The 19,141-nt window shown below is 39.7% G+C and overlaps 1 protein-coding gene across 4 annotated transcripts; it reads right to left on the bottom strand.

Annotated features, from left to right (window-relative positions):
• Positions 1–1,202: 1,202 nt before the first annotated feature.
• Positions 1,203–17,920, bottom strand: c8h10orf90 (chromosome 8 C10orf90 homolog). Of its 4 annotated transcripts, none has more exons than XM_026178430.1 (11): positions 17,153–17,920; positions 16,267–17,034; positions 14,373–14,436; positions 12,064–12,155; positions 8,945–10,166; positions 6,491–6,643; positions 6,041–6,159; positions 5,500–5,671; positions 4,552–4,615; positions 3,499–3,586; positions 1,203–1,749 (listed from the first exon to the last, which is right to left on the bottom strand). In XM_026178430.1, exons 2-11 carry the CDS (start codon positions 16,846–16,848, stop codon positions 1,711–1,713), a joined length of 2,595 nt encoding a protein of 864 aa, XP_026034215.1. In that variant the 5' UTR covers positions 16,849–17,034; positions 17,153–17,920; the 3' UTR covers positions 1,203–1,710. The 4 variants fall into 4 exon arrangements, with proteins under 4 accessions (XP_026034215.1, XP_026034213.1, XP_026034217.1 ...); XM_026178428.1 differs by having other exon boundaries at positions 6,041–6,165; positions 17,153–17,919; XM_026178432.1 differs by lacking the exon at positions 4,552–4,615 and having other exon boundaries at positions 6,041–6,165.
• Between the last annotated feature and the right edge of the window lie 1,221 nt (positions 17,921–19,141).

Below are 19,141 nucleotides of genomic sequence, written 5' to 3'. Positions count from 1 at the left end.
CTTGCTTTTTAAGAACCAAGGGGTGCTTGCAGAGCAGGGCTCTCTGTTGGTGCTAGAACAGATGATTAATGAACGTCCTTCCATCTTACCTATGCAACAATGAGAAAACGATTTTGGGAGAAACAAAATGGAAAAGAATTTCACTTCCCAAAGCACATTTACAAAAGTTGAAACACAAAAGTTGTTCAGATATAAAACACATAAATGTAGAATCAAATAAGAGTCAGTTGATGTGTGAATAATTTCATAACGGCTATTTTTATACGCAGACACTCAGTTGCAAGGGTAAAATAAGGTAATCTTTGACTAAGGCCTCATGCATGCGATCAATTATCTTCTTTAAAGAACATCCATGGTACACAAGTGTCCTTCTAGTCTCAAATTATTATCATTGTGCACCATGAATGGTGTTATTAACGCACTCCCACTGTCCAAATACACCCACACATGCAATTGCACAGACATGAAAATAGGTTTATAAAAATAGTAGCAACCATCTGTTTTCTCTACACACCAATGAAAATTACAATGGATGAAACGACTGGACTACGGAGGAGCACAAACCTAAAGACAAATGAGGAAAAATGACAATTGAGAGTAATGAGAAGGTCTTCTGCTCTGTTGTCTGTTGTTCTAAAAATAAATATTGACACATTGCTTTACCCAGAATCATCACGTTGTTGTGCAACACCCCTCGCTCACTGCATATTCATTCTGGATCAAAACACACAAATTTGAATATGCAACAGCGAGGCTTGGTCCATCATGACACAATGACAGAGACAAAGGCTCCATTCAGTTGAACTGTCCATTAACAGGGGGGGGGCTTCCACTGTAAAGAGGTCACATTCCTCCATCTGGCATTGAATGGTGGCAGAGCTCACTTCACATTTCTTTCAGCATTGGATGTTAAATGAAGACGACGGATAAAGACTGTCCCGGATTGGACTGTGAAGCATAATGGATGATTTTGTCTTACATTGCTGCTTCACATCACATGGTATCATGTGAAAGTGACTGTCAGAAGACGCCACTGCTACAGTGAGACGCTTGTTCTGCATCCAATTACATGGAGTAGTCTCAAAACAAAGGCAGCTTGCAATCAAGTGCAAACAAGACAACAAACTGCATAAACAGAAGTTAATCGAAACCGTATCGGCGAGGCTGATGTTTGATTAAAACCACAACAGACTGTCCAGACATGATTTCATACTTTCGACCTTCAACAACCTTTATTTGAAATTGCATACCACAAGGGTGGCTAGGACAACCACGTGACAGAGCATAGAAAGGTCATTTAAACAGCAGGCACTGCTGATTTGAAGATGTTTCTAGAATCCATAAGGACCGTGTCCGAGTGTGTTCACTGCTCGCTTTTCAAGCAGTTTTAAGCAAGCACAGAAAGACATCCTTACCAGATTTGCATAGAAGAGCAAAAGAATGAACAAATATGTAATTGGATTTATCTGTGATAAGGTCACATAGTGAGATATGCTGATTTTGCTTACTACATATTGTTTGATCAGGAAGTGCAATAAATTTGCATTAAGGTTAAATGTCTTTTTTTTAACTTTGTATGAGAATATATGTTTTTAATCCACATAAGAAAACAGGTTCTAGAAAAATAATAAACTAAACTGACAAAGGGCAAAGTTCACTGTCTCAGTCTTTTATGCCTTTCTCTACATCTTCATCCATGTGTTCAGTTGTTTAGTTGTTGCTCCTTTGAAGAAGTTGATCCAGCAGTTTCTGTAACAAGAAAACACACAAGTGGCTGACGCATATCACAAAATAAAGGCTATATACAGACAACCAATCTGGTCCATACAAAAGTCTCCTAGCATGCTCCTTAATTTTCAGAGGTCATGTGCAGAAACAGGACCGATTCCTGGTACATGGCACCCTCTCACCCAAACTGTTAAGCTTTCCAGCTCCTTTTTCAAGACCCGCTGGATCTTCTGGCATCATAGCCCTTCTTCCCTGCATTATCTGCCACAGCAGCAGTGTGGGAGGAGCAGCTGTGTGTGGGCACCCACTCTGTCTGCAGGCTCGGCTGAATGGTGGCACTGCGCTGTGGATTTCTCTGCCACTAAAGGGCCTTTTGTTTCATGAGGAACACGGGCTCATACACTCAGCACAATGAGACTGTTCACAGTCTCTCTTCATAATGAGAGGCAGGGTGTGGGGTGCAGGGTGAGAAAGAGAGACTACAGTTCCTCTAAATCAAACTCACTTCTATAGAAGGTCAGAATTATTGACTATAAAATGGCAAAAAAGGAATGCTCGCTAGCAATCGCTAAACATGACAAATATGCCTCTGAAGTGCGTTTTTTAAGATCGGGTTTTCTCACGGAACCTTTTGCAGGCGTGCAAGAAAATAGAAAAGTTAGGCAGCATCTCCCTCTAGTGGAAAATAAGTGTAAAGGAAAGTTTAAGTAATCATGCAATGGCGTAAAAAGTCAGTCTATTGTAGGTCTCGCTGTAAACAATCAGAGCAGACATTTAATTATGTAAAGAATTTTTTACATTGCTACATGCTTGAAGCTAGTGCTCTAAAAACTGTATAAAATTGAAAGGTAAACCATTTAAAAGTAGATATTTCTCCCTATAGCTGGATTTTTATTGCAACACTGAATATTTGGTGGATCATGCAATAACTAAAGTGTAATTTTCTACTTCAAAACAAACCAAAACATTGTCCAGACCTCCAAAAGGAAATGACAAACCTTATCAGTAACTGTGGGTCTTTTTATCTGTTATAATTTGATATTAGGGCCCCACAATGTGATATGCCCCCTGATATTTGCATCAAAAAAGTCCTTTAAACTCAGCCTCGTGCGACCCACTCAAATCCATTTTTTTCAGCTAATTATAATGGATTACGTGCCCACTTTACTGCATTATTTTCAACAGCGGCATCGTTCTGAAGAGAGACAAGGGTGCATTATTAACATAGAAACCCTTAAGTGTTTGTCATTACTGCAAAAATGTTTCACACTTTCCAAGGTTTACTTGAGCTGTAAGGGAAAGGTGTGTTATTACTTGCTCAATTGCCTGTGGGTCATACATGCTATTAATGTTCTGTTCAGTGTCTCGGGCAGATAACTACCAGACAGGAGTTATTTGCTTTATTCTCCATGTTCAATGATTTGATGACGTAAGTTCTACCTAAATATGTGTTTGTAACAACGTCTGGTGCTGATATTTAATGAGATGACAACTAGAATTAGATGGTTTAAACTCATGTTAGGTGGAGTTGTCTCATTAACTGATCATCTTTTATTTGCCTATTGTTGTTATCCACAAACTTTAAAATGTACTGTTTTACAAAAAAGCAGAAAAAAGTAAAGCAAGTTGTTATTTTTTGGTTAAGATGTCAAATTACATTTATTCTCTTGCGTTCCTGAACAGAAATCAAGTCACTTTGATTTTTAAACATTTTTTTTAATTGATAGATTCATTTGTGATTGTTTTGTGAAAAATAGGTAGAGGATTTACCTTTTTGTAAAGCTCAGCTCGATATCTGTTGTTCAAACTGACCTCCCTCCTTTCTTCTTCTTTTTGTCTCTTGAGATCTGCAGGTGTCCTGTACAAAAATAAAAATGGTGTTTTAGATCTGGAATCTGCGGTTCTCAAAAAAAAAAAAAAACCTAAAACATTTATTAGGAACTATATTACTGTGCAAAAGTCTTGAGCCACCCCTTATTTCGTCATTATTTGGTAGCAAAATCGGAAATTTTATTGAAGATTTACACAAACATGTGCCACATTGGCAGCACAATAGCATAGTGGTTAGCACTCTGGGTTTGAATCCAACATCTGTCCAGAACTTTTCTGCGTGGAGTTTAAATGTGTCCCTGTGGGGGGGTCACACTTATATGCGGGTATTCTGGCTTCCCACAGTCCAAATATACAGTTAGTGGGGTAAGGTTAATTGTGATTCTAAACTGGTCAAAGGTGCGAATGGTTGTCTGTTGCTCTGTTTTGACCCTGCCACAGACTGCCAACCTGCCCAGGTAGGCCTTTACTGCATTAGCAGTGTGTTTAAGATCATTGTCATCCTGAAAATGAAGCTGTTTCTAATGAGACGCTTTACAGATGGTATTGGTTTTTTGGATCAAAATTTAGTGGGATGACATAATTTGACAAGATTCCCAACCTAAAAGCACTGCCTGCAAGCCAGAGCCTCCACAGGCTTTTAGTAACAAAGTGCTTCAAGACACAATTCAAAATTGGTTGGCTAAGTTGGCTCTTATGTGTCGACACTGGTTTATTCCTCGAAGGTATACCTTGAAGCTTCAGTGATTCATAGGTCACTGTTAAGTGGCTCAGCAGAAATATATATACATATATAAATGAAAAAGGGGTGGTGCAAAAACATCTGCTCAGTATTTATGTATATAACTATGTCAGCTTGTTAATTTTTTGTGAGTTTGCCAGGAAAATAAGACAAAGCCTAAGGAAAAAATGCTCAAAATGCAGGAGTGATACAAGCCTAAAAAGTAAAAGCATCTGATAGTGAGCCAAAGTAAAAACATAGATGGCGCTCACAGCTTGGATCTGGGCTGCATGTCTTTCCTAGAAAATGCTCTTTCTCTGTGAGTGAAAAGGTTACCTAGAAACACACACACACAAGGGCAAAGCATTGCAGTCAGTCTTTCTTTTACACAAGTTGGAATAGACAAAACACTTCCTTTTTGTTTGAACATAAAAAATGTCACATTGAATTTGAACATATAAGATTATCTTTTTTTAAAAAGTATGTAACCTTCTCTTTTTGTTTCTTAAGGCACTTTGCACCATCACATTTGCACCTGTCAAATTCTGCAGGGCATTTGTAATTACACCACTGATCATTTTGATTTCTCAGCTGGTATTTTGACATTTGTGCACCTTTCTGTTGTAGCCTGTAGAGGGCAGAGAGAGCCATAAAATCTCTGCTAAGTCTTTAAAACCATTTATTTAACATCTTACTTCAGGTTGCTTTTATTATATTTAGTCAAAGTTTCACAAGGTGTGCCACTTTCTGTTTCCAAAATCTTTAACTACATTCAAAAGAAAAGAAAATGTAATAAAGTGTATCAGGGTGATTTACTTTAGGATATCAGTCTGTTATGTAATCCATAAGATGCATGAAGCTACTTTAACATTTTATCTATGTTATTAAACGTACTTATCCAGGTTTTTCATTTCATAATTTCAATTAAATAATTCCTGAAGAAGCTACTGCAAAATCTTAATGTAATATTTGCTGGTTGTTGTTGATTGTAGTGGATTTGGAAATATTTGTAGATATTATTATTAACTTTAATTAGAAAAGAAATATTTTCACGAATTCAGAAAAACAGCACTGACTGACAAACACCCCTTTGCCCCCCTTTTTTGTCTAAATCTGTATCCGTGTATGATTAGTCGTGTGGCAAAAAGCCACTGCAGCTGCACAGAAACAATGGACAGTACACTGGAGACAAGAAGTGAGGCTGGCTGCTAGTGCATTACCGTTCAGAGAGGTAGACCCAGTGCTGAGAGCTCTCCTCTGCCTGGGTGCCTTCTCCAACTGTGGGCCTACTGAATTTGACAGTTTCCTTCTCTCCTGTGCCTTTCGCTCCAGCTCTCGCACTCTACCTTGGGAACGACTAATGAAGTCTGGTCTAGACCTCTGCAACGCGTCCTGCCAAAACCACAAATACATTGCTCTTCTTGAGAAAACATTTAAGCACAACCCTTGTTTCAAACTCCCCGTGCACCTGAGCATACACGGTGAGGCATGTCGTGGAAAAAAAACCCCTAAAGCCAGTATAAATATGTCATTCTTTTTTGTTGATATTGAATTGTATTACAGTGGTTTCTTTATATTGTTTTTGGAACCTTTATAAGAAAACACTGGCTAGTTTTGCCTTGTGAGTTCTGTAAACCTAAAACAAAAACTCTTAGGAGAGGAAAGTTACTCTGGCTGGTTACACTGTGGCTCTGGACTTTTCATTTAGAAAATGAAATCAATTTCTCAAAATTGTTTTATTAGCACAGAAAATAAACTCACCTGAAGAGAAACAGCTTCAGATGACTGTTCAGCATCTAGACTCAGTGGAACAAATTCAGCATGAGGCCGGTTGAGGCGTCGGCTGTGATTAGGATGCTGCTTTGCACGCTCTCCCTCATCTGTCACTATCAAGACAGAGGAAATCAACTACTTTGGGTTTTCATGTACACATGGCTTAGCTTCACATGCCTGACTGCAATGCACAGTTCCTCAGGAGCCCCCTGGGTCTCCATGACATATTAATTACTGGAATGAACCAGGTTGGCATAGTATGTATAAGTCAAGGAATTTTACCATATTAGTATTGATAAAATTAAGGATGTATAGGTGTGGGGGGAAAATGTTGAACCACCAATAGTTTTACTTTATTGTAATGAAGATAAATGCTTTATACAGTGAGTATTATGAGTATATATATATATAATTAGAGGAAGAGAGAAGTAATAATACCAGAATTTCCCTGGGGTGATGCAGTGGAATCCGTTTCAGAATCGCCACTTGGTTTTTTCTCCTTACTAAGTTGTCTTTGGAGTTTGATATTTGCTATGATCGCAGCCGCATTCAGGGCAGTCACTTCCTCTGGAGACTGTTGGGAGTGGGGATCTGAAATCCAAAAGGGCTTTGATGTAACTGAAGAGTGAGTAAAACATTGACAGTGGCTGTTTCGGAGCTATCATTCCTGTATAATATCCTGCCTCATTTGGTGGTTGACTGTAACAAACGTTGAATTTAAATGATGTTGCCTAGGGCCTTGTAATTAATTGATGACACTCTTAATGAATGTGATTAAAGAATAATTAATAATTTCACACAGAGAAAAGACATCATGAATCAAGAAACACAGTTGCTCAGCAGAAGACTCCCTGATCTTCTTACTTATTCACCTGGATATTCAGATTTTCCAAAAGATAGCTTCAGCTGAGTCTTTTAACAACTGCACACTGTGAAGACTTAACTTGAAATTTTGAGATTTTTGGAAAATACACTTATTTGCTTTTTTACCAAGAATATTTTTTGGATCTAATATAATGCTACAGGCAGAAAGGAATTAGAATCAGTGTGAGGACAAAGCTTTTGGCTCGTATAGATTACTTGTAACAACTTTAGCTTCATTATTCAAAACTTTAGTGGTAATATTTATCTAGTAGTAGTATCCATCTCTCTGTGTGCATACAGCACTGTGTAAAAGTATTGACCCACCAATCATTTCTTTATCTTTTTCTTCTGAGAAGCCAGAGTTTTCTTGTAATCTTTTTAAAGTGGCCTTGCACAATAGTTCTTTCAAATGTTTTTCTTTTGACATTGACTGCTCTTCACTCACTTTCAGTCCAGTCCTTGTGGGCTTTTTTTGCTTTTTTTGTTTGTTTGTTAAGTCACTTAAAATTGATCTATTAATCATTCAAGGATTAAAAAATACACATAACTCAATGGATAAACCAGTGTTGTGTCTACACATAACAGACAACTTAGCAAAGAATTAATTTTGAATAGGATCTTTAGGCAATTTGTCACTGGCAGGCAGCCTGTCAAAAACACAGTATTTCTCCTTTGTTTGCTGAAGCTATGAAAAATGACAATGATAACACAGTTTGACTGGCATAAAATATTATTTTTTGCAACAACAAGATATTCCTGAAGTGCTGCTACCCTAAAACGTACTGCATTACTTTTAAGTATGTGTAATTACGTTTTTGAATAACGACTCCTGACACTGATCACAACAAAGAGGGGAAATACTTCAACAAACATGCACAAACATTGGACCCACAGCATGCAATTAATTTGCATGAATGTAATTTATTTATTGCTGCTTAGCAATGGTGGTTACTTGGAGCCAGTGAGATCCCAACGAGAATCGATAAGAAAATTAATAAGGAATCGCATTGATAAGTGATATCAATAATGGAATCAGAATCCCTAAATTCTTATGGATTCCCATCTCTAATCTTGACAGGTAACAGAACAAAATGTGGCCAATATCCAAAGAAGATCTTTGAATGCCCTTCAAGAAGCCTTGCAGAAAACTCTTCCAGAAGACCACTTAAAGAAATGACAAGAAAGCTTGTCTGAGAGAGTTCAGGCTGTGCTGAAGAATAAAAGTAGTCATACGACATATTGGCTTTCAGGCTTGTTACAATTTTACAGACTCTCTTTTTGCCTTACATCCTTTTTTCCATGTATGTTGTTAAAAAGTCACTGCACCTATTTCCTATTTTCTGAGCATATAAAGAAACGGTGATGGCATAAGACTATTGCACAAAACTGTAAATATGACAGAAGGTGAGAAAATGCATGTTAGATCTATTTTAAAGTAAGCAGAAAACTTTTAAGACTTATTTTGGGCACCCAGATGGCCCGATCACAACCTGATTAGCGCAAAGAAACACATACAAATAGAACTGCTGCATTGCAGGGCTTTAACGCCAAACCAGATTCTAACACATTCTAATACCTCATTTTCACCATGTTTAGCAGCTTGTGATTTCCCTTCCTTCCCTGTGCTGCCAGTGAAAAGGGGGCAGTAATAGATTATGCATGCAAAGGCCTGCGTGGGAAAATGAAAAAAAGGTGAAAATGAGAATGCATATCTAGGTGCTGATGGGCACCTTTGCGTCTAGCTGATGTTGCTCGACACAGGCGAAGACATCTTCCGTGAGTGACAATTGGGCTCGTGTCAGCAGATCAAGAAGTAATATCATTGCAATCTAATAATGCCTATAAAACATCAAAAGTGAAAGACTGTATCAAACCTAGGCGGGTGTGTAATAACTTCAAGCTAGAACACACAAATGGCACAAAGGAAGTGCATATTTAGACATTGCCATCCTTTGAAAATGGAGATCAGAGACTGAGGGAGTATGTGTGCTGACAAGAAGGCTCCCAAAGTGGGACAGAGAAACCTACCCGGGGCCTTGATGAGAGTCAGACTGGAGGACTCTGCCTGCAAAGTGCTTCTTGGTAGAGGCAATCTTTCTTTTTCACCGGCCTTTGACTTGAGTGTCTCTGCCACAAGCTGACCTGGTCTTTTCACTGCTTTTCCAGGACTGATGAAACTATTGTCCGAGTTCAAAGGGTTGACATCAGTTTCTTTTGGAAGTCCAGCGCTCCATTTCCTGGCAGATGGTTGTGTCAAATTCTCCTTGCTTGTCTCAGTGTGTCCAATCACATTGCCATACCAGCTCAGTGGTCTGTGCAGCCTCCCCGATCGCTGTCCAACAGGCTTTGGAGAAATCTCTGAGGATGTGGGTGCTGCTACACCAGGAGGGTTGTTTAGGAAAAGGCTCAGTGTGGATCTGTGCCGCGAGCCATTTTTCTCTGGATCTGAAGTATATGTATTTGGTGCTGCAGAGTTTGGGATAAAATTCAGATGACAATAAGAAGGTTGTTCATTATTTTGTGAATGATTTTCCTGACTCCATGTGTTGTTGCCCATATATGTTCCCTCACTATAGCTGTGTCTATACTCTGGGTGTTTGGCCCTCAGTCTGCCTGGACTGTAGCTTTCTCTGTGTTCTGTCACTTTGATGATGGTGGCCTTCCTTCTGTGGACCACTGTGTCCAGACCATTGCTTCCCGGTGGTGTCCGTGCTGTGTTTGTGTTTGATACAGGACTTGAAATCACCCTTTTCTCTGTTACTTTGACTATAGTGGCTTTCCGTTGCACTGTTAAATGCCTGGAGTTTGGGTCCATGGGCTGGTGGTCCAAGCTGTTGCGTGGAGAAGGAGACTCACGTGACTGGGAAGAGTGGTTGCTGGTATCAGAGCCAGGTAGACTAGCTGTTCTGCTCACTTTTCTGGAGGAGATGGTGATGGAGGAGAAGCCAGGTTTGTTTTGAGGGATGAAGATTCCCACAGCGGAGTTTGTCTGTATGTCTGAAGGTTGCGGACTATAGCCTGTTGCAGAAGTTGTGCGATTCAGCAGAGGATGCCTGAGGGCCTCTGTGCTGGCTGTTTTCATCAAAAGGGATTTCCTATTAGGGTCTGAGTTGGTCCCTGTGGGGAGCTCAATGGTCTTACTGCCTCCAGGGAAAGCTGACACCCTGTTGGTATTCCAGCCCCTTCTCAGAGCTTGCCAGCCGACAGGTCTGTCCCCTTCATTAGCAGGAAAGCTAGGCTTTTCTGGCACCTACAGCGTGTGGACAAATGAGATTTTATGTGATAACATTTTTTAATTATATATGAAAACCCAGTCCTACCCTACTGTTGTTGATGATGTCTTATGGTTAATGATTTGTCATACATCAACACATTAAAACACGTGCTTCACATTCATCTACATTCAGTCTGTGCTGCTGCTTTTAAGTGGCATATGGAGAAAATGAAACATAACTTGGCATAAAATATTGACAACATGACATCTTTCTAATATTACATTTCAACAACAGGTCAACTGTCTTGTCTTTCTTCAGGGCTTTGCTGTTTGTTCTTTAGTCAGATGACTCTCCCCATGCTTGACACACTAAATGCCCCAGTGGCAATGGAAGCAGCAGCAGGCAAAGCCAGCATACAGCGTGACTTATCCCTCACAGAATAACAATGAGACTCTATCCTCAACAGGCGAAAAGCAAAGATTCTGGTCCTTAGGCTGGAGCATTCTGATGGTGTTTATGGAGCATGGAGAAACACTGATATGTCCCTCTTTTAAATGATAAGACATATCTCCCTCGTTTATCAAAGGTGCATAAACCATAAAGGAGTTTAGCCATTTCAGTTTTCTTTTAAGGAAGTCCACACCACTGCTTTGACCATGATTTTGTGCTGTGTTTGTAAAGACTACCTGTTAAACTGTGTTAACCTTGGTTTCCTTATGACATTACTGTGCCTTCTCTCTTCTGTAGTATGTGCTTTTGTCCTCTGTGTTCTTTCCCTTCCTGTATTTTCTGCAGGTTTAACTGAATCCACAGCTTCATGTTCCTGATTTGTTGTTATGGGCCTAAACAACCTGCTGACTGTTTCTACCTATATTGTTTGTTGTATCTTTGGATTTCATTTTTTTCTTTGCTTCCCCCTCACTCTAACTAGTCACAGCAGATGACACCTTCCCAGAGTCTGGTTTAGCAATAACTTGTGGCTTCAGCAGCCAGAAATTTCTGCTGAAAGGAAGTTTTTATTTCTCCTCACTGTTGGCAAGTGGTTTCTCATAGGGGTTTGTTGTGCCACAGGATTATTATCTACAATGTTGGGGAGTTTTTACCTGATTTGAAGTGACTATAGCGATTGCACTCTATGGCTGAATTTTAAGGAAAAACAAAACAATTTGCCAGAAAGAAAAAGCATCTAGCACAACTTTATAGATCCATAGAACAAAGAGATCACTTCATGACATTCATTCTTAACTTTGTCTTGATCAAGTCAGATACTATTTGTAGACTGCAACCATTTCTCTCTCTCTCTTTCTCTCTCCTTCCACTGTTCCATTTATTTGTCTGTTTTTAAGCTCTAGTTCAATAAATTAGCTTTAGAAATCCTTTAAGGGATTAATTCTATAATCTAGTTTCTCCTGCCATTAGAAAAAAATGTTATTTATGTAAAAATGTTATTTCACTTATATGTCAGGCCTAGTACAGTCTTGCAAGAGATCTTGCGAGAGATACTTCCTGGTTAAATAAAGGTTAAAAAACAACAACAACAATATCTATCTATCTATCTATCTATCTATCTATCTATCTATCTATCTATCTATCTATCTATCTATCTATCTATCTCTCTCTCTCTCTCTCTCTCTATATATATATATATATATATATATATATATATATATATATATATATATATATATATACACACACATTGCTGTTTGTATATAGCCAATCCTGGTTAGAAATGGGAGATTCTGGTTTAAGCAAAAGAGCAAATGTGAGCATGATAACAACAACAACAAAACTTCATTATATAAAAAGAAATACCTTGCATCTCCAGCCATAAATGGGCCCAATAATAACAATCATCATCATATCCTTCCTTTGTAAAACTGTCTCCTAACCTATGTGGTACTTTATATTTCAAAACCTGCTATCAGTTACCTGTTTAATAACAGGAGCGCCTTGATCAGGTGTCTGCCACGTCTTCACACCCAGAGCAGTGGCAGCGACGTGACTTCTCTCCACCTCTGCATCTGTGTATCAAGGCAAAACAAATGATCCACTGTCACAGTCTCTGCAACACATACTCTCACGTCCTAACTCGCCCGCACTCTCTCTCTCTTTCTCTGTCTTTGCCACACACAAACATGCAAGTCATCCATTCCTGTGACTGTAGAGCAATGTTGACACTGTCAATAATTGACACTGGCACAGCAAAGTGAATTTAGCACCACCCCAGAGTCACTTGTCTCCTTACCCAGGAGACACAGCAACTTGACTGGTCTGCCTCTCAGCCCTGACTGCCACCCTGACTGCGTTTCCACCTGCTACTGTTACCATGGTAACATGCTCTCACTTTGGGATAACCCTTGTGCGTGTAATCTGTATTGGGTTTCTTCTTTTTTTTCCGTTTGAGGGAGAAAATGAGAGCGCAGGTGAAAATTGCAGAGCTTTGCAAACAAGACCTAAAGACAAATGTCTTCCGACTTCCTAAAGGACTTTGGCCCTTCTAACGCCTCCTTTCACCTGCTTTAATCGTAACATAGCTTTTTTCTGTCTGTAGAAAGCCCCCACCCCAACACCCTGAAAAGCTTCTCTCATTACCTCTACTAGCTGAGCTCAAATTGCCATTTCCCTGAATCAACAGCTGACCTTAATATCCCAGAGGAAAATAAAGAAGCAAGGCCATATGGCAAATACCCATCTGGAGTTCCCGCCCTCCCAATTTATTCATCATCCTCATGAGTTTTATCGAAAAAGTAAGTGTGAGCAGGGTGAAAATTAACCACCCTGTCCAAACACGAAGGCCCTTGAAGCACACAATCCAATTTTTATTATCATTTGCTCATTAACACCAGACCATTTCAAGTTTGTTAAATGTGACTTTTATGGAGGCAGAGGGCACTAAATGTCTGCAATGAGACCTCAGCTCTGATTAAAACTATTTCTGCTTGTTCTGTTGTCAGCAACAACCAGAAAGAGAGAGAGAAAATAACGAGAAATACATTTTCTAGTTCCGGCGCAACTGAGTTGATTCTTATTGGAATAACTGCGATTTAAAATTCATTTGGTTTCAGGTGTGAAATTGTGTACTTAAATCCACTGGCGGCTGAGCAAAAGTGACTAGCAATAAAACAAATTTGGATGCAGACCTTCATAGAGATAGTTGTTTCCTGTTTCAACTCACTGGTGGTGATTGATGTTGAGTTCAGCCATTGTGTGCACCTGACTATTTATTATTTTGTTCAACTGAACTATATTTACGGATTATTTAATTGAGAGGTAATTATTATTGTTTTCAGAAAACCTTGGGAAAAGCCATGTGTTAAATGCAGTTTTTCTAGAAAAAGTATGTGTTGCACAGAAATTATAACTAAACGGTAAATAACAGCTGGATTGTGAAAAGGCAGTCTAACCTATATCAAAGACTATTTGAAAATGGTTAATAATAAAAAATACAAAATGTCATGCCACCTTAATCGGCACAGCTTAATTAGGCCTTTATAAGATATTAATGAGGTTTACTTATCTTTGAAAATATGCTGTCTATCGAAGTCATGAATGGATTACTTTGATTTCTGAGCCTGAGCCCTGTCAGGATAATCTATGTATAAACAAGAACAAGGCTGAAAGATCAAACCTCAGATCAAATCCAGATGGAGCTAGATGTCATGCTCAAAGATTAACACGGCCACTTTTCCAGTCAGTCAGCATCTCTCAGTCTTATCTTTCTGCCCTTTCGTTTCCATGCCAGCCCCTACCTCTTTTTCATCAGCTTTTCAGGCCTAATAGTGCCCATTTCCTTTGCCTGCAATACTGCCAGAACACCGTGGCACAACAGTCACGATCAGTTGTTCTTGAAATTGACTTTGTTTTAGAAGATGTCGTTTAAAGTGATCATCCAGCCAGTCGGTGTGGAACATTTGAAAAAGGACAGGGGCAACACTGCTGCAAGGAGCTGATTACAGGCAAGTAAACTGTGTGGCAAGTCAGCCCTGAAATAAGCTCTTGTTCTCCTCCTAGCTAACCCAGCCCCTATAGTTACCCTATGACCATATTTATTATGCCATTAATTACGTTTCTTGGTGACAGACAAATAGCCTACTCTTTACATTTTTTAAATCTTTTATTTTATGTATGGTTTTCAGTTATAACACTTGCATAATGTATAGATTTGCATAACTGAATTTTGTTTTACTACACTCAGCTGAAAGCCCATCTGTTATACAAGTGGCAAATTGCATACGTACTCTGTGCCTTAGGTGTTGCTTGATTCTTCTGAAATGTTGGAGTGATGGGTTGTTTCAGTTTCAGCTGGAAAAAGAAAGAGTGTGGCAGAGAAATTACAAAAAACTACTATTACATTAGTAATAACCGTCTTGGACAGTGGTTCTCAAACTTTTTACATCATTCCCCACATGGCACGAAGAAATATTTTCAGCCCCATCTAAACAAAACAATGACAGAAAAGCCTAGCATGACCTAGCATAGTTCCGCATGACCTTTCTGCCAGGTAACTTGCCCCCCCACCTTTAAGAACTCTGTGCCCCACCAGTGGGCCGCACCACACACTTTGAGAACCACTGGTCTAGGAGTACAGATTTTTTTTCGGTCAGTGTTTGATACATTCAAAAGAGTGGGAAAAGGCAAAGCCCCATTTTTGAAGTGTTTTGGCTGCTAGCATCTTAGCTTTTCCAAAAGAGATGTTATGTCAGGTGGATTTTAATCTGTCTGCACTTTGATAGGGTAGTTCAGTTCAGTTTGATTTATATCACAACAGCAGTCCCCTCAAGGTACTTTATATTGTAAGGAAAAGACCCTACAATAGTAGAGAGAAAATCCCTGGTTGGGGGGCAATGGGAGGAAGATGAAAAGAAAGCCAGAGATTAATATTAACTAACAATTTAAGTGAGGTGTCACTAACAAGGAAGACCTGCTCTAAAGCACACCCACCTTTATTGTCCTTCTGGATGCTAATGGTGGCCAAAATGTTCAAAATGTGCATCATGTTATATTTAGTAAGATTTCAAACTAATAAACGACACCATAAGCTCAACGGGAATATATTTACTGGGAAGATGATCAAAAAAACGGTCTGTTTTCCCCATAAACTTCCCAGATTTATTCTCGTTAGCAAAAGATTTGCTTCCAGTGGCCATTAGAAAGGATCCATGTTTAAAGCACTTCCAAAGTTGCTTATGTTTTCAGTCAAAGAGGCTATGTCTATTTTTGTATACTGACTAAGACCTGCATGGTAAATACGATGCTATCACAGCAGCCAACTTCTAGCTAACAGGTTTTCTCAGAAAGACTGAAAAGGGAAAAGGTATAGCTAGTCCATGTCTGTCCGACAATATCAGGTTAGCTGATTCCTCTGGTTTTCAGTCTAACTGGCACCAAAGTTAGTCAACCAACAGCCATGAGAGTATCTATTTTCTTAAATAAAGCACATCTCCCTTAAAGTTTTAAGTTTTAACCACAATCATTCAGAGCTTTTTTTTTTTTTTTTTTAGAGTGGAAACAACTGAAAATATAAACAACCTCATTTTGATCAGTCAGGAGTCTAGGAATCTGCTTAATGCATCAGTTCAGTCAGATCTCTACAGCACACCAACTTATCAATTCAAAGCCATATTATCAGATTACTGATGCTCCTATTAAATTATTTCTGTACATTGACTTGCTTCTCTCTTTGGGCACAGAGCACATAGCTCCAAATGAGTCGTAAACCTTTTGAGAATGCACTGAGTTCCTGCAGAGTAAGCTGTTTTCAAAGGATGCCAGAGCGCTGCCTTCTTCCTGGGTAACAGAGACTTGACTACAAATGGCTCTCTGTGGCACTCTGTGTGTTTTACTCTACAGTGCCTGCCACAAAGCAGCGTCACTTTCATGAGCATACACAACACTAACATGCAAAAGTCCCACAATTCAAAATGTTGCCAAAGCCAAATCCAAGCTAAATCTTTGCCAGTGCTTGTTTTAGAATTGTGTTACTCTAACTGGTTTTCCAGAAAGGTGCAGAGTGCAACTGCTCAAATTCTCTGCATTCTTCAGTCCTCACTAATTTAACTGCAGATAAAAGAATTTCATAAAATATTCTATTGCCAAATGGGTTTTTTTTGTACCAGGTGTTATGTGTCTTACATGGCCGGGAGCATGGTCCAAAAATTGGTTTTGGTTGCAAGTGTCTGCAACCATCATCACTCTTCTTTGGATTGGCAGCCATCCAATTTTGACTGGAGAAAGATAACTAAGTTCGGCTTGTTCCTTTTCTGGAGCCTGCATGATATGGGCTCTCTCCCAGCTTCCTCTGCGCTCCGGAGGTGAAAAAACCCCAGTCTGGAGGGACTCCTGGCTGCCCAGCGAGCTGTCACATAGGCTTGAACTCTCACATGAAGATGAGACCCTGCTGAAAGAGGGAAAACCCGTGTGTCTCCAAGCACGTCCAGTTGGCTCTTTGTTCAGAACAGGCATGGATGTTGTTCGGTCATTGAACCCTCGAGCCTGATTATGAGCTGGGGCTTTAAGTTTGCTCTGCATAGCCTGCAGGTGCTCTAGCCAGCTGTCCAGCTGGCCACCTTCAATGGCGCTCTGGGGCCGCGGTGCACGTGGTGGATGAGAAACAGCGGGCCCTTCTGACATCAAGCTCTCCCAGTAGGACTCATCTCCTGATCTCCTCCAACCTGGAGTCCTCCTTAGGTGGGCAGCTGGCCTACGGAGAGTCATCCCTCTGCAGCTTAGGTTACCACTCACAGCTCTCAAGTTTCAGCTCCTCAACAAAAGCCGTTTACTGTGGAGGTATTAATGAGAAACTCCCGGCTCAAGCCAACTTCTTGACAAGAGTCATCCTAGAAATGCACTGCAAGGAATCACCAGTTACAGTAATGATCAAGGTCATCTTTGTCACAGTTCCTGTTTTGAGAACATATGAGAACAATGTTCAGAATTAGAGTTTCAGATATATTATTTTAGGTTATAAGACTCACAACAGTTATTATCAATTTCATTCCATGATGGTGGTGTTACTCACCAGTCAATGACGTACAGTCCTTTTTCACTTGAATCCAGTTCTTCTCACTCTTTAGTGTTTAGGAAGTAAACACTGCCTTTGTTGATATAAAGTAGGTGCTAGCGGGTACTGTCTCCACCCAAGCAGCAAGTAGCAGTATAAGGGAATGTTTGGAGGACAAAAGAGTTACTGAGCACAAGGGCTCAACATCCAATACACAGAGGAAGATGGGAAGAGACAGAGGGAGAGGCGGGCCGAAAAACAAACACTTGTTGATGTGATGCCTGACGTAACAAGAGCTCCATTTAAACAAAGTTAACATTCATCTTGAAGGGATTAAACCATCTGATTTTAGGTTACAGCAAGCCAAATACAGTATTCAATATTTTAAAAGGCAAACTTCCTGACATTCAAGAGTCCTTTCAAATGATAGAGCATCACTAATGAGCAGATTATCCATGTTAATCCACGACTCACTTACTGCTTTGGCAAATCCTCTTTGTTCAGTTCCCCCTGTTTCGTCTCTTCCCTGTGATCTCGTGGTTGGTGGCTGATGATGAGGCATTGCTATCCTCAAGCTTCTATCCAGGCCATGTGACTTTAGCAAGACTGTCTTAAAATGGCCCAGTGTTTCTTGGGTAAGTAACTGTGACCCACATGATGTCACGCAATGCACGAGAGAAGAATATTTACAAGTTGGGAAAACTTGCTGGGAGAAAGATTTTGCTTCAGATTTTATTCAGGGGCATGTTTAATCTTTAAACACAGATCTGCAAAGATGCAACTTCTTCCAACAACAAAAAACAGAAAAAGAAAAGAAAACTGGCACCCGCTTTGACATTTAATGAATTTCACTGTTCTCGGTGGATTACCAGTCCCTACATGGCTTTCAAAACAACTCAGTATCACTGGGTGGAATTACATTTTCCAAATGTATAAAAAAAAGACAAAGATAAGACAGAGATGTCATGTCTATCATTTGCAATGGCCTGCTTTGAGGGAACGTTTTTAAGCTGAGAAGCCGCATGTAGAATGAAAATGCAATGATTTGAAGCAATTTGCATAATTTTGTCTGCTCAGCCTGGGAGATAACACGAAAACAAATGGAAAAACTCAACTGAGTAAAAGACAGAATTTGACCAGATAGACGAAAGGCAACTTTTTTCATAGGCGAAGAAGTCTGAAAGCGGCAGCCCCCTCTGCTGGCACGACTTTAATATGACAACCTGAAGAGGAGGGAGAAAGCAAAGGGGATGGAGAAAAGTGTTTGTGGGATAGTGAACCGTGGGAGGGTCATCATAAGTTGGGAGACTTGTGCATCTAAGAGTAGGATGCATCAGTTGTGCAGAAAAGATAAATAAAGCTGAGCAGATTCGAGCGTGTGAAGCAGACGCATCACTTCTGTATCATCTGTTTAGCACCCTCAGCTTTAACCTCCTAGGACCTGGCGTCCACGTATGGGGACGTCACATTTTGGGTTATTTACACCAAAATACTGAATTTTGCTCTACAAGGGCCTGGTATCCACTTATGAGGACATTATACTGCTACTGTTCTATCACAATTTTAAATGAATATCCTCATATGTGGCTCTTATTTTTTATTAATAACAAAAATAAGGTAAAAATAAATAAATAAATCTGGTAATTCTTTGTTTTTACATTCATCGGGCCCCAATGTGACCAAATATCAAAGACAAATTAAAAATGCATGCAGTGGAAGAGTTCGGGTCTTAGGAGGTTAAGAGGCCACTTCTATTGCTTAATTCGGCGCATTGCTACTCAGAAATCTCACGGTCGCCTTTAGCATTAAGCGCAAACAAGGAAGGAAACCAACGCTGACCACATGTATTTTAAACCTGCGGTCGAGTCAATCAGATGAATATAGTGTGTGTATTTGTGAACGTGTTTTACCTCAACACCATGCACTCTAAGGTCAAAATAAAAATAAAAAAGTCTCCCAATGCTACAGTCAACTATTAAACGTTAGGACTGCAGCATGTTTAATTTG

The sequence above is a fragment of the Astatotilapia calliptera genome, chromosome 8 (genome assembly GCF_900246225.1).
Source record: "Astatotilapia calliptera chromosome 8, fAstCal1.2, whole genome shotgun sequence".
Taxonomy (NCBI): domain Eukaryota; kingdom Metazoa; phylum Chordata; class Actinopteri; order Cichliformes; family Cichlidae; genus Astatotilapia; species Astatotilapia calliptera.
This window is presented reverse-complemented; position numbering and strand designations above follow the sequence as displayed.

Bases quoted from the DNA above. Each gene is read 5' to 3' on its own strand.
- c8h10orf90 (XM_026178428.1), bottom strand. From the start codon at position 16,848: ATGACTCTCCGTAGGCCAGCTGCCCACCTAAGGAGGACTCCAGGTTGG. The intron at 6,166-6,490 runs GTATTATTACTT...CTGTCTTGATAG, and splicing joins ATCACCCCAGGGAAATTCTG to TGACAGATGAGGGAGAGCGT. The intron at 5,672-6,040 runs GTGAGTTTATTT...TGGTTTTGGCAG, and splicing joins CTGAAGCTGTTTCTCTTCAG to GACGCGTTGCAGAGGTCTAG.